General features: G+C 38.5%; 1 protein-coding gene across 4 annotated transcripts in view; it reads left to right on the forward strand.

Annotated features, from left to right (window-relative positions):
• The window catches only part of ADAMTSL3 (ADAMTS like 3), a 578,319-nt gene that overhangs the window by 338,965 nt on the left and 223,638 nt on the right, over nt 1-15,716 (forward strand). For all 4 annotated transcript variants that reach the window (XM_027851959.1, XM_027851956.1, XM_027851957.1 and 1 more), the window contains exon 8: nt 12,545-12,619. In XM_027851959.1, coding sequence (XP_027707760.1) covers nt 12,545-12,619 — 75 coding nt within the window. The remainder of the gene's footprint in view (nt 1-12,544; nt 12,620-15,716) is intronic.

Here is a 15,716-nt window from a genome sequence, read left to right on the forward strand (position 1 = left end):
TGAGACTGTTTCTGCCCACAAGGAACTTGTTGCTGTTTTTCCTTTGTTCTTGAAGAAGATACTATACATGCCAAAGAAGGAGTAGAGAGACAGTACATATGTATAACACATTTATTAAATGTTCCTGATATTCAGTAAATGTTTTTCAAGCATGTGTGTAGAACTGTGGTAGGCACCGGGGGAGATTTAGCAAAGTTTAGCTAAGAGCATAATCCCCTCCTTCACTGAGCTTACAGACTAGTTGAGGCATAAGAGATAAACCTAGCTCCAAATACATTAGAGAGTTACAAAACCAAGCCAAAGTCCTTTTGAAGTCTGAAGGAGAAGATCTTTGCTGATGGGAATTCAGGGTGACTTCATGGGGATTGGGATCCAGGGAGGCTTTCGTGGAAGAAGCGTTTCACTTAGGCTTTAAAGGTCAATAGTTGAAGAGGGAGAGTGAGGAGAGTATAGGCGTATTTAGAACAACATGAATGAAGGCTGGAAGACCTGAGAATGCAGTGTTATTTCAGAGGGCAGAGAGTGTATGCAATAGTGTACACAATAGTGTAGAGTTGTGATAAGGAACATTACGTTAAGTCTGGCATTATAGAACATTGCCAAATTATGGAAGTCCTTGAATGGAAGACAAAGGAATTAGCACTTTAATTGGTAGGCAGTAAGTAGTCAGTATAAGATTTTTGATTAGGGAAAGGACATGACTTGATCTATGATTAAAGCATTCTTAATGGGTAAGCCATCCCCTTGGAGTTTATTTTGGAGGAAGTTCCACAAGGGATGAAAAACTTGGACCCAGAATGTGGGAATGAGTCAGAGAAATTCGAGTAACAAGACAAACCAACACTTAAAAAAGTTTAGGCTAGGAGAAGGAAGAAGGCAGTGTACAGTGCAAAGGGCTAGTTTGGGAAGACTTTTTGGTAGAAAGAGAGAGTGGAGGGGAGGTCACATAGCAATCATCATCATAATAATAGCTGACATTTATATAGTGCTTCAAAGTTTTCATGGGGCTATTGGGGAATTGCATGGAATTACATTTATTCCTGAACCCTAAAGCTTGTGCTTAGAGAATATGCCAGAAGGGACCTCGTTTCATCAAGGGCCAAGAAAGAACTCTAGTTGGAGCTAAGGTAGAAGGAAGGAGGAATTGAGAAGAGAAGAGAGATTTCTTAGAGAGAGAAGTAGGGTGAAGAAGGGGCTGTACCGGCTCACTATACTGCTTTGTAGATCCCAAATAGCCAGCTGAGTGTGATGGGACTCTTGACTTACTTCTGAAGGATAGAAACAGGAGAAAATAAAAGTTTTAAGGAGGGGTTTGCTGGGGTCAACTTTAACTAAAGCCTACTGTTAACTTTTCAGTATGAGCATTTACACCTCAGAAATATGCAAATGCTGTAAATGAGGGATTGATTTATTATTTTGTTGATTTTCTAGACTTAAGAAAATGATGGACAAAATGTTAATAATGCATGCTACATTTAAAAGTATGCCATGTGGACATTTTGGAGTGGGGGAGAGCCGGTTGTTAAGCATTTACTAGCACACTCCCTGTTCCAATATGTAGAACTTCTTCAGGAAGGAATGCCCATAGCTTTGAGTAATGTCTGCAGAAGGATCTTTTGGCAAGAGGAGAGATTGTCCTGTTTTGGGTGCTCCTGGCATTTCATTAGATCTTATATGCCTGTACCTGAGTTAAGGCTAAAAATAATGTGAATCTCCTACTTCCACGAATATAGAGTGTTCCCATTCCTTAATTTTTGGTATGGTTTGTTCACGTCTCTGTTTTTCTTGCTCTGAATCTGGCAAGACAAAACCTATTTTTGGCTAAGATTTTCCACATACCATATGGAAGCACTTCTATGTAATCATGCTCTGTGTGAATGAAATGTGGAAATGAAGCCATGTCTCCTTTTTTGATTGTGTATCAGTAGTGCCTGCAGAATAAGTACAGTTTTTTGGTAAAGGTTGCCAAGTGATTGTTCATATCTTAGCTTGGATTCATACCGAGTCAGTGTTGAAATGAGACAATGTTGGCACATCCCTGCTCAACAGAAAGTACACAAGGTTGTGAACAGGATATCATTTCCATCATATGCTGAAGCAGATTCAAGGTGCAAGAGTATAGATCCAAAATCTCCACTATGAGAAAAATGAGACAGTCATTCAGCTATAATATGCAAGTATTCTACTCAAAGAAGGAGGAAGAGAGAAAGAGAGGCAGAATTAATATGAATTTCCATGGGCGATTTGGAGCAAAAGCAAAAGATTCAAAAGGTTTAATGAGACTAAAAGATAGTGCATACTCTTCTGACATAGACAAAACAGCTAATGGAAGAGTTGGGCATATAGACTTAATTTAATTCCTCCTCTTCCACTTACGATCATGTTCACCTGGAGAAAATGATGTTGGGCTATAGTGGAACCATGAGTGGCTTCCTTAATCCAAAAAACTGTGCCCCTACTATTATGGTTTCTTCCTAGAGAACTATGTTGATACCACTGTCAGAAACACTATACTAGGACGGGCAGGCCATCAGTCTGCCTCAGAATAGAATTTCTTATCTCCCGAGTGCCTCAGTGTTTAGAGTGTTGGGACTGGAATCAGGAATACTTAAGTTCAAATCCAGCATCAAACACTTATTAGCTGTATGGCTCTGCACAAGTCACTTAACCTCTGTCTTCCTCAGTTTCCTCATCTGTAAAATGAAAATAATAGCAGCACCTACTATGCAGGATTCTTGTGGGGATTAAATGAAGTAATGTTTCTAAAGTACTTGGCACAGTGCCTGGCCCATCATAGGCATTTAATAAATGTATGTTAACCTCCCTCCTATAGATAAATACAACTAGTTTCTCTTTTTAATAGTAATTTAGAACAAATCAATAAAAAAGGACTGATAACTATATAAAAACATTATCCAATCAGACACAGTAATGTTGCTGAAATTGTCTTTCTAACATGAATGACCCTATATTCATCTCCTTCTGTATTTCCATATTGAATGAAAAAGAGTGCCCCCACCGGGAGTGTGGTATGTCAAAGTATATCCAGACCAGCTATCTGGTTCATTTTTAAGGTATCTCAACATTTATTTATTGAGCTTATTTATTCTACTTATTATTGAACTCAATAAGAAGGGCAGCATGTGTAAAGACAGGGAGTCAGGAAACCAGAGAATTGAGCCCCAGTTCTAGCTCTGATACTGTTAACTGCCTATGTGATCTTAGGCAAGTCATGATATTTTCTCTGCACCTTGATTTTTGTGTTCTTCTGTGTCCATTCTAGCTCTAACATTGTATAAATACATTCTTAGTGAATTCTTGGGCTTTTCCTTTTCTCCTTCTTTTAAAAATTGGTATAGGATTGAGCTAAGGCCAAAGAAAGAAGAGCTTCTTGCAGGGGTCTCAGTTGTGGTCTTAATAGAGCAATCAGACAGTTAAATATTGATACTTTCTTTTGTATGTGCTAGGGCTCTCAGAACATCCAAAGAGGCTGTTCAGCACAGGCCAATTGCCAGAAAAAGAGGTTCATTTTGGGACAAGTATAGGTCTTCTGTTATTTATTAGAAAGGATAGTAGAAAGCCCTGACATGATGCTCTCATGCCCAGTGAAATGCATTCTTAACTCTTGGAGTCATAATAACAACTCACATTTGTTTAGTGTTTTAAGGGTTGCGAAAGGCTTTCCTTACAACAGCCCTGTCAGATAATGAGTGCAAGCATTATTATCCCTGCCTTATGGACAAAGAAACTGAGGCTAAGAAAAGTTAAGTGACTAGCCCATGGTCATACAGGTAAAGTCTGGGACAGGATTTTGAACCTAGATCTCTTGACTCCAGGTCCAGGATTCCATCCACTCTGCCATTGAAGTCTACCCAATTTAGGTGTTGCCTTTTCTGATCTGTGTTGATGGGTTCGTCCTTATTCTGGCAACTCCACATTGTCGAGTAGAGTTTTCTCTTGGAGTGCCCCTTTTCTTCCTGAGTTGTTCTGTAATAAGTAAAGGCGGAATCCATCTAAGAGCCTTATTTCCTTCCCAAACACAACTTTAAATGAAACAGCATTGAAGGGGGCTAGTTACAATTATCAACAATGTCATAAATGGGGAATGCCTTCCTGGCTAGTCAAAATTAAAACTATAAAAGCTGAGGTGTGGAGTTGAGAGACTATAATTTTAATGGTAATATTGGCACTCCATGGCTTGCTACTTCCTTCATCCCTATACATCTGGAGGTTTCTTACCTGATGGGTGGGGCTAAGAAGAGTGGCTTTTGGAGGACTGTCACAGAACATGTTGCACTGGGTTCTCAAAGCTTCATCACATCTTTTCAACTCCCCACTTTTCCTGTTAGCACTTTGCATACTCAGCAGCTCTGGATGGTATTGGGCTATGCTCCTAGAGTCAAGTCAAGTCAAGCCACGTCAGCCAGCATTTATTAAGTACTATGTACCAGATATTGCACTAAGCACTGGGGATGAAAACACAAACAGAAAATCTCTGCCGTCAAGAATTTTACATTCTAATTGGAGAAGGCAACCCACGAAATGAGACTGGAAAGGGAAGTGGGTGGTAAAATAGAAGGTACCAGGAACAGGGGCATTGAAGAGAAAGCCCAGGATGGTCAGAATTGCAGTCTGTAGAGGAATTAATGTATAGTTGTCCTGGGCATCTTTCTTAAAATGGAGATTCAGGGAAAAAATAGCTGACCAGAGGCAAGGACTGCAGGGGCTGAGAATATTTCGTTGTGTGAAGTCCAGGGGTGGAATGAGCTTCTAGGGTCAAGAGATTTCTCGGGCGTTGTAGAGAAATTCCAAGAGAGTTACTATACTAAGGCCTTTTCATAAATAAGAGCTCACAACCATCTTGAAATTAGCAGAGATTCTTAGCAGAGATTCAGGCAACTTGAGACAAGCATTTGTTGTAAGATATTCACGACATCCTCTTTGATTCAAAGAAACTTTGGGCAGATTTATGTGGGGTCAGGATGCCCAGAACCATGTTTGATGGTAGCACATCTCATTAGGCATCTGGAAAAAGAAATCAACAAAACTTGAATACTTGTGACTTAAAGGGTTTGCTTGTTTTCTGTTTGACTCACTAAGCTGGCACTTTTGCTTATTCCTTCTTGATAACAGCACTGATAACATTCTTATGGGAATTTTCTTCTTTAGTCTATTGTACACCTGCTTTTAGCCAAGCACTGTTCATCAAAGAATGGTAAGAAAGGCTTGCTTCCCTTGGAGGAAGGACTTCTTAGAGAAGGGACAATTTACACAGAGATTAGTAACCACAGCAAAGTGTCAGATGAGCATTTTGGGCAGTAAATGCTCCAATGGGAGTTTGAGAGCCTCTTTCTCAGTTAAAAAGGTCTGGGCCTCACCCTCTGGGCTCCCAGCCAGAGTCTGATCAACAGGAGGGACTCATCTCTGCTTTCCCTCTCCAGCTTTCTCAGTCATTAAGGGAAGGGGAAAAAAAGGAAAAAGAGGACCCAGCCAGATGGAGTGTCCTATCCTTTCTGGGAATATCAAACCTCTTGTCTAGCTTTTGCCAAACACAGGAGGTTTTTCTACCTTTTTGCTTTTTTGCTTCTTTTCTCTAAAAAAGAAAAGAAGTGTTCCAGATCCCTCCCATCTGCTTCTGTTATTCTAAAGCTGACTGGCCACTTTTTTTCTTTTTAAAACATACAGTGCTGGTTTACTAAATTAACAGTCCTGCCCAGAGGTTCCTTTAGAAACTGTGTCAAAAATAAGTTTAAAGTGTCAGTATCTTTTACAACACCCCAGAAAATGAAACAGACTCCTGGAGAGAAAAGCAGCTGCTTCACTCCCAGCTCACTGTATGGTGTATATCTTAGATCATTTATTTCTTGGTGTGATGGAGGTGATGTTATTCATTTCCATTATAATAAAATCAGTCAAAAACTTTCTTAAATGGAAGGTGTAACATTGTAATGCCAAGGTTAATTTGGGTCACAGAAAAAACCAAAAACTTCTAAACACACAAATTGAAGGATTATAGTAGAAAAGCTGTCTCTTATCAAATATTGGCAGTTGGTGTGTTTTTAGTGTTCTAATTAGGTACAGTAGTGGTTTTTCTAGCACACAACTGGCTATTTTGTATTTTCTCTACTTCCTATGCCTGAAAAAAAAATAGGTTAGGGGAGTTCCCTGGCCTGAGTGCACCAAAGATTGGCAAATGAAGAGGCTGTACTGGCAGAAGAGATTATCTCCTCAATATCTGGGGCAAGGTGGTACAGGAAAATGAAATATTGCTGCCAAGATCCTGCTTATAGGTTGGGGCAGGAAATAAGTTTTAAACTTCTAGGCCCTGAAAATTTACATCTCTTGTTTGGGTTCATAGGATTTAGAAAGGGAAAAGAAAGCTAAAGACCATTTAGTCCAGCCTCAGATGAGGAAACTGAAATTCAGAGATGGGAATTGATTTGCCCAAGGACACCCATACAGTGGCAGAGTAAGCATTCAAACCTGGGTCCCAGACCCTAAGCTTTTTCCATTACACTACTCTCTCTGGGGTGAGTGACCTTGGACTCTTATTTTCTGGCTGAGTGATTCTTCTAATAGTCACAAAGCCACACTCATGATCTCTAGGCATCCTTACTTTACCATTTGCCTTTATTATGTGGATTGACTGGATTTCTAGCTAGATCCCCGATATATGTTCCCTCCTGTTGTTTTTTAAGTTGTAATTAGATGACTGTGGTACATGATTGACATACTATGAAGACTGAGTTTACCTGTACAGAATTTAATGTTGTGATCAAACAGAACTTAAAACAAAGTTAATTTGACAAGGATGTAACAGTACAGGAAACATGCCACATAAATTACATGGTCAGTAGAAATGGTACTGGAAGGGTACCCAGGCAGAAGACCTAGGTTTGAGTCCAGACTCTGCCTCTTATTATACTTGTAGTACTGAGTAAGTAATATTATCATTCTTTTAAAACATATATGTGTATATATTCAATTCCACTTTATTTTCAGGTATTTTTCTTTACCTGTCAACTTTTCTCCCTCCCCTCTTTCCCATTGAGAAAGCAAGAAAAACAAAACCTGTTGCAAATGTGTATAGTTAAGCAAAACATATTTCCACATTGGACATGTTAAAAAATAACATTACTTTTTAAAACCTCAGTTTCCTCATCTGTAAAATGAGAATACTACCACTTGTACTACCTAGCTCACAGAGTTGTGAAGAAAATTCTTTGTTAACTTTAAAGGATTCTATAAAAGAGTTAATATTACTGTTACTGGGCATAATTCAAGTGCTATGTAAATGAGTAGTTATTGTTATTATTGGACAAATATGATAAACAGTTCCTGTGACTGTAATTACTACTGTATTTCCATAGCCAAACTGAGTATTTTTGTAATCATTGTAGGAGGCACAGGGTAGAGAGGAGAAGAAAGCACTCTGCCGAGCAAGAAGCTACCTCAAGAGAGAGAAAAAAACTCTATCTAGGCATTATTGAAAAAGGACACTATTTAGCTGTGTGACCCTGGGCAAGTCACTTAATCCCATTGCCTAGCCCCCCGCCCAAAAAAAGAGTAAAGAAAAAGGACACTATTAAGGGCTACAATCAGCTTTTATATAAACCAGATCGGGAAGAAAGTGTAGTCTATATTTGAGTTAGTAGGGTATCTTTCTATCTCCCTTACTACTGCCTAGCACTGTACTTTAAACATGGTAGCCACTTATAAATAAATGAATAGCAGACAAGGTTGCTGGGATCTCCTGGATCGTTAAAAAGTCCTCAGCTAGCCAGAAGATGAAGCCAGGGATGGATACAGGGATATGTCTGTTAAAAAGTTTTAAGTATCAAAGTTTTTGTTTTAGTAAGACTGATATGATCATGACTCTTATTCCAGATTCTGGATCCCTGGGTCTCTCAAGGATCCAGAAGACACCATTTAGGAGTAGTTTTCCAGTGTGGTTTAGCGAGTTAGGAAAACCTAGTTATGAACCCTGCTTCATATGTTTACTAAATGTGTGACCCTGGGCAAGCCACCTAACTTTTTGTACCTTAGGTTTCAAATCTGTAAAATGGGGAAGGGTTGGAGCTGATGGCTTTTAAGATCCCTTCTAGCTCTTAATCTATGATCCTACGACCCACAAACATAACTAGAGAAAAGAGTTTAGGGACCACAGACACTCCTGAAATTCTACCAAGGAGTTATTCATTTGAGTTAACATGAAAGCACTGCTGGGAAGCTTAGGGGGTAGGAGTTGAAGCCATCAAAGTATCATATCTAAGGGGTAGTACTTAGCTACTTCAGTGGTTGACTAATGTGGATAGTCTTTCTACTAGAAAAGGAGGTAATCCAATTAGTATGGCAGGGCCAGGTCCTGGCTCTGAAATTGGAGGACCTGGGTTTGAATTCTACCTCTGGCACTACCTATGTGATTTTTGGATAAATCATTGGAAGTCCTTGGACCTCATGTTCCTCATCTGTAAAATGAAGGGGTTGAACTAGTTGGCTTGTTTTTAGTTCTTGATCTAAAATCCATTTTAAAAACTAAACTAGAACTGGAGAAAGGTTTCTTATGTATTAGGTAGATTCTCCAATTTTAAAAAGGAAAGACCTGGACAAGGAATGAACAGGATGAGAAAATATGCTTTCATCATAGACTGGACTAGCAGAGGGAATATCCTCCATTGCTAAGATCCATTGGAGGGTCAGAGTTTGTGTGTTTGTTGAATGAATAAATTATACAAATTAAATATAACAACTAGAGAACTGCATGTGTTAAATAATATTTCATAAGATAAAGAGTGCATCTAGTTATAGGATATGATATATTCATGCATCCTTTTAAATAATATATAAATGTCTCCACAGGTTGCACGCTATCTTCTGGTTTATTTCCTTGCTGATATTCTAAATATAAGGATAAAACTTGATTTCTAAAGAAGAGTTGAACAGTAAATCATCCAGCAATCAGCTTTCCATAGTGCCAACTAGAAAGTGTTTCAGGAATCAGCCATTCATGAAGTCTATAGCAGTTTTGATTCAAATATGACAGGGATCTGTGATGGCATGCCTCACCAAACTAACACCTGAAAAATGATTAATTTACATCATAGTAAATTGTGACCAAGACAAATTAATGCTCTAACAAAAACATATCTAAAATGCAGTTACTCACCTTGCAAAGTTGTTTTTTGTTGCTCAGATATTATAGAAAAGATTTCAAGAACTCTGTTTATTTCAGCCCTCTACCCACAGTGACATTTATTTTCATGTTCCCTCAGAGAAATGGAAAATCATCTTAGGTTTTGCTTGTTGTTATTTTGTTTTTGCTTTTTCCAAACTGACAGTGAAAAAAATCTGTATATTTATGGAAAAGGACTTCTGTGTTTTCTGATGTAACCAGAACCCTTGTGTTCTAGTGCTCCAGAACCACAGAATGACAGTAAGTGAAGGCAAGCTTTAACTTCACTCTTGAAGGATTTCCCCTTCATATGGCTCTTTAATATAGCAGCAGCTTTAGTCACACTGTACCTGGGGAATTATTGGAAATACCACTGTGGTGATAGCCTTGAAGGGAGCTTAAATAAAGTAATCTAAATTTGGGCTATAAAGCATGCAAACTCTATGTGTAGGAAATAGAATACATAGCATGTGCTTCACAAGTAATAGTCACTCAATATATGTCTATTGAATGACTGAGGCACCTACTGAAAATGAGGTACAATGCTAGGGACTTAAGAATACAAAGAAGATACAAAGATAAAGACCATCCCTTCCTTCAGGTAGCAAATCAGATGTTTCCCATCCCAAGAGCCTTCTCCAGTTCTTCCCACCACCCATCTCCCTAGATGAATCAACGAACAAACATTTATTAAGTGCCTACTGTGTGCCAGCCATTGTGCTAGGCACTGAGATTATAAGAATAAAAATGAGAAAAGCCTTGATCTTAAAAAGTTTATGGTTTTTTTCCCCAGGGAAAACACTATATAAATATAAATATAAATATATTCAGGATAAACACAAAATAAATATATGGTAGTTTAGGGAAGGACACTATTAGTTGGAGGGAATCGTATGTAGAAGGTCATACTTGACCTGACGGGCTCTGAAAGGTAGAGGTAAGAAGAGAATGCATTTCAGGCATGGGGAACAGCCAGTATCAAGGCAAGAGTGTTCAGAGAGGAGGTGGGGATGGGTCAGCAAGAAGGTTGGTTTGGTTGGATTGTAGATTTCAGGAAAGGAGGAGTAAAGTGCAAATGAACAATCTCTTGGTCCTCAGGTTTTCCATTGTGTTCCCTGGACCTCTCCCCCACATTTATTTCTCTTTTCCTTGTATCCTGGCTATTTGTCTTTCCTCCACAGTACCTTGGAGGTAGAAGGTGCCTTGTCGAATTGTCTTGAAGTGAAAAATGGCACCACCCTTGTCTTCGAGAAGTTTATAGTCTAATAGGTAGAAAAAACATATATGAAAATAACTTTGGTAATATAATAGAAAGTTAATAGATGACATCAGACCAAGTATCCTGAGAGATTCAAGGAGTGAGGGATGAAGCTTTTACTCAGTGTGAAGTTTTACAAATGTAGTGCTACACAATGCAGTATTATGCAGTGCTGTGTGTCACATGTAAGGGAATACCTTTTTGATACAGGTTAAAAAAATAGAAACAAAAAAGTAAAATCAGGCCTTTTGTCACTTTACCAGCGCCAACTCTGTTTTGAAGAATTGACTGCCTCCAGTTTAGACCTTTGTTATTAAACAAATTCTCATATTAAAAGCAATCTTGTCAGCACTGCCATAATCTGCTGAGCACTCGTGACAGTTAATTAGTCCTGAACTTCAACTGTGCAATATCTTCAATAACAACCTATAGCAACTCATACCTAAGGACTAATCTTCAGTAGCAAGAATGTGGGATGTCATCAGAACATAGATCTAAAGTTGGTAGAGACTTCAGGAGTCAATCTACTTCAACCCCCTCATTTTACAGATAAGGAAACCGAGGCCCACAGAGGTTAAGTGACTTTCGGGAGATCAAGCAGGTAATAACATCAAAGGTGAGATTTGAACTCAGGTTCTTTGACTAGAACCACTGCTTTCCACTGAGTTCTTTTTCTAAGGGGGCACATTCATCCCCAGACTAACTTTCAATTATTGCCAGTCACAACACCTCTCCAAAACCTTACAACACAAGGGTCAAAATTATGATCACCCATTTAGAAAGGTTATCAGTCCCTATATTATACATTCATGAAATTCTTTCCTAAATAGACAGACAAAATCAAAGGCTATTTCTTTCAAAATGTTATTGTTGTTGGGGGGGTAGGTATAGTTCATTCTTTTTTCCTTACTTCTTTTAGCCATACCTATAGTCCCAAGAACTAGAAAACAGGGGGCGAAAAAAGGAGTGGGAGGAATGAGAAAGAAGAGCATGAAAATAAGCTGAGAGAGAGCCAGAATAGGAAAATGGGACTAGGTCTGTATTAGATCACAGTGAGAAAAATTCAGAAGTGTTTCCTTGTTTGGGTTAACTTTACACAGGTGGAGGTAGTTTTCAGGGTGAGTGCAAGGCAGGGTTTATTGCTAGGAGAAATGGCCTGACATAAATTTCTAGATCTAAACCGAAGCATAATAATTAGTTAGTGTTGTGTGGGTGATTGATTTCCTATACATCTTGCTACTTACGCTGTGATCTGTGACGGGAAATGAGGTATTGGGCAAAATATGATGGAACAGCTGGACTGGTCGCATTTATGTGTGGGAGGGAATAGAGTGAAACAAACTAAGCAGATCCGTGAATCAGTCCAAAGATTGCAAAGTAAATTCAGATGGAATCCATAGAATATAAATATGTAAGTAATTTGTTCTTGCTATTTGAGTTGTTTGGGCTTATAAAATATAATTTCCCACTACTCAAAATGACTTCCAAGGTTGTTGTTGCTTATGTGTGTGTGTGTGTGTGTGTGTGTGTGTGTGTGTGTGTATTTCCAAAACAACTTCATTGTTTTGACTGTTAAAGTGGGACTAGTTGTATAGAATGATGACCTTAGAGCCAGAAGATATGGTTTTGCTTCTTACTAGTCATGTGACCACTTTATTTTGCTTCTCACCTCTTTGTCTCAGTGTTTTACCTTTATGACCTTCAACTCACTGAAGTCTAACAAGGGGACACTCCAAAATATGTGTATATGTTATCTCTCCCAATAGACCAGGGGTGGGGAACCTGCTGCCTTGAGGCTACATGTGGCCTTCTAGATCCTTAAGTTCGGCCTTTTACCCCTGCAATAGACTGTAAGTTCTTGGAAGGCAGGAAGTCTTTCATTTTTGTTTTTGTATTCTCCCAAGTGTCAATCAGTACCAAGCACATAATAGGCAGTGAAAAACTACTTACTTAATTGATTGATTAACTATTTTTAAATGAAATATAATGAAATGGAATACAACAAAAACTCATTTGAAGGTAAAATGTGAAACACAAAACTTCTTAATTGAGTTTTGTGTTTTAACATTCCTATCACACTCTGTTCTTACTACAGCTCTCTTGTTTCCTCCTAGGGGAAGAAAATGTGATTGCTGTTCCACTAGGCAGTCGAAGTGTGAGGATTACTGTGAAAGGACCAGCACACCTCTGTAAATATCTCGTTTATAAGATGTACACCTTGTGTTTATTTCCCATCCACAAGAGAATGAAATCCCTCTTGGAAAAAACCCACACCCTTGTATTATTTACGTCTGTGGAATATAAAGAATGCTTTTTGTAGATGTGATACTAACCAGTGGGGGATGTAGAAAGTAAACAAAGTCCTTGGAACCATTCTAAGAATTTTCCATCCAGATTTGTTGTGTTGGAATTGGAATCAGATCCTTAAAGTATCTCTGGCTGCCACACTGTGAGCCTGAACCCCTGATAGAGCACAGGGCTCTCTTTGTTTTGAGGTGAAAAGCAACTTTCCTATGTTGCTTCATTAATCACAGAAGTTTAAGGCATGTACTTTAAAAAACACAATGAAAAATATGGGGCTATATATTAAGTTTGCTAGTCTGGCTTCAGTGGAGGAAACCTCACTAGCAAACTATCAGCTTCTTTCCATCACAGATCTGTTCATTCTGGTAAGTGTTGATGCATCTTTTGTGGACCACAACCTGTCTACCACACGAGTAGCTGTGGAATCCTAGGCAAGTCACTTCATTTCTCTGACCTTTGGCTTCATCATCTGTAAAATGAGAATAATAGTACCCACTTCAGGGTTGTTGAGAGCCTCAAATGAGTGAAAATATATAGAGTGATTTTCAAACCTTTAAATCCCCATATTAATGTCAACAAGTTAGCAGCAGTGATGGTGGTAGAAGAAGATGATGAAGAAATGAGGCCAAGAGGAAGATGATGACGATGATAATCCTCAGTAGGTTTAAAAACCAAAAAATGTCATCACTGGTGACCAACCCTTCTGACTAGAAGCCCCTGGGAATTTAGACTGGTCCTGGGAGAGGAAAACCATATAAAGGCCATCGCTAGGTACTTACTTGAAGCCTTTTCAGTTTGGTAGCAATTTCTAAATTTGTACCTCGCTTTGAGAGTGTATGGGAAGGGTGATCCTGGTTGATTGAGAGGCAGAATGGTACATTGGAAAGAACGCTAGGTGTGGGATCAAAAGACCTAGGTGCATATTCTTCCTCAGTCCCTTGACTTTGGTCAAGTCACTTAATCCAGATTCAATAATCATTTATTCAACACCTACTCTGTTCCAGGCACTGTGCTACCTGGACCTCCTTAGTTCTCAGTTTCCTCATATGTAAAACAAAGATGTTAGATTCAATATCCGATGTCTGCTAGACAGCTCTTACTGTTGTATCACATATAATTGCTATGTAACATATACTGTTGTATAGCCCTTCTTCTGGGAAAGAGACTTTTCTTCAACTACTTTCAAAATGAACACCTCCAAAAACGTCTCAGGACCTGTCAGAGACCCCAGGGAATGTTGTGGTATAAACATCATCGCTATCTAATCTCCTTCACTTTCTCTTCCTGGAAAGCATAGCCTTGTAGACTCTCAAAGGAGCTTGGGCAGCTATGAAATTTCAGTCCAAACAACCATCCTCAGAGTTTCACTGTCCCTATTACCAAGAGGAAAAAAAAATTCCCTGCTTTGGGGTTACCGACATTTCATCCTTAGGGGTGAGGAATCAGATTCATTTTTAAGTAGGAAGTCCTATAGTTAAGGCATTTTTTTCTGGATGATCTTTTATTTGGTTTTATTTTTCTAAGTAATTTCTTATAAGGAGGAAAATCCTTGGTTGCTGTCTTGTTAGTGGCTTCTAAATTAAATGAGATTTTTGGAAACTGGGCTCAACTTCTGAAATAGAATTGCCCTTTGTCAAAGGTTTCCATTTAAAGTGTTTCACTTAAAGTTCTCCCAGCTGTGAACCCGTCCTTTATTAAAACAGTAGGGAATTGTTAGAAAACATTTGAAGGCAATAATGAGGTAGTTAATGAACTGGAAGAGAACTTAAGGAAATCCTGTATGTGGTATAATTTAAGTTTGGAAAGCAAGAGAAATTTAATGATGCTGGTGGCATGAGCAATGAGTGGACCAGAAATGCCTTTCACACCTTTAGTTTCATTAGATGTACTGTTAACTATAAAGTCATGCAGATGCTTTTGTTAAACAAACAAAATTCAAACTTATATCCAAATAAATGTTGTTCCTCTTCCAGGGAGTCATCTTTAGAGGCTATACCTTCCTATTCTGTTTATTCTACCTTGTAATTGGTCAAAGAATTTCTGGAACTCCCTTTTGAGAATTGCTTTTAGGGGCTAGAGCAGATCAGTATCCTCACTGCACTTGGAAATAGCCAAAAGTTGTTTAGAGACAAATCTGTTCAATGAAGTGAGGCAATAACAATTAACTATAATCATCTACATTCATTTAAAACAGTAAAGTGATGCTCCAAATCCTAGAAAAGCAATATAACTGCCCCATATGCATTGCTTATTTCAGGGGTCATAATTACTTGGAAGACAGTATGGTATTGTGGATAGAATGCTGGACCTGGATCCTCTGACATTTACTTCAACCATAGCAGGTCACTTAACCTTATCTATAAAATAGAGATTGTGGTACCTACCACGAGTTGTTCTGAGACTGAGAGAAGATAATGTAACATGTAAAGTGATTTGAAAATTTTAAAGGACTCTATAAACGTCAGCTGAAGTTATTAGGAAATGCACAGAATAATGCAGACATAATATGTTTAGGGGTTAAATGGAAGGTGTGCCTATAAAGTAATGAGAGATTTTCTTGGAGCTTGTAAACTGTCTCTGAAGGCAGCAGTTCCTAAAGAGGCCCGAGTAATGCCAACAACATTGAAATAAGCATCTAGCCCCTTAAGGTGATCATTTTGAAGGATAAAACTCATTTGGACATTTATAACCTTGTGTGTTTGTTTGCCATCTCATTACCTTACAGTCAGATACATTTAGGTTGTACTGCCCTGCACACAAGGTTCCAAAATGTTCCTTTTTCATAGGATGGCTTATAGTCCGAGAGCTGAAAGGGAACTCAAAAACCAGATAGACCCCTTTGCTTAGAAAGAACTTTGTTGTGGTTTACCTTGCATTTCCCCTGGAAATGTTCATAGATATTATGCTTCTTTTCTGGGGAATACAAATAATCTGCCTTATAAAATGGTTTAGAAAAATGTCTAAACTTCTAAGTAAAGGAGT

Source organism: Vombatus ursinus, unplaced genomic scaffold, assembly GCF_900497805.2.
Source record: "Vombatus ursinus unplaced genomic scaffold, bare-nosed wombat genome assembly UNPS02009205.1, whole genome shotgun sequence".
Classification (NCBI taxonomy): Eukaryota; Metazoa; Chordata; class Mammalia; order Diprotodontia; family Vombatidae; genus Vombatus; species Vombatus ursinus.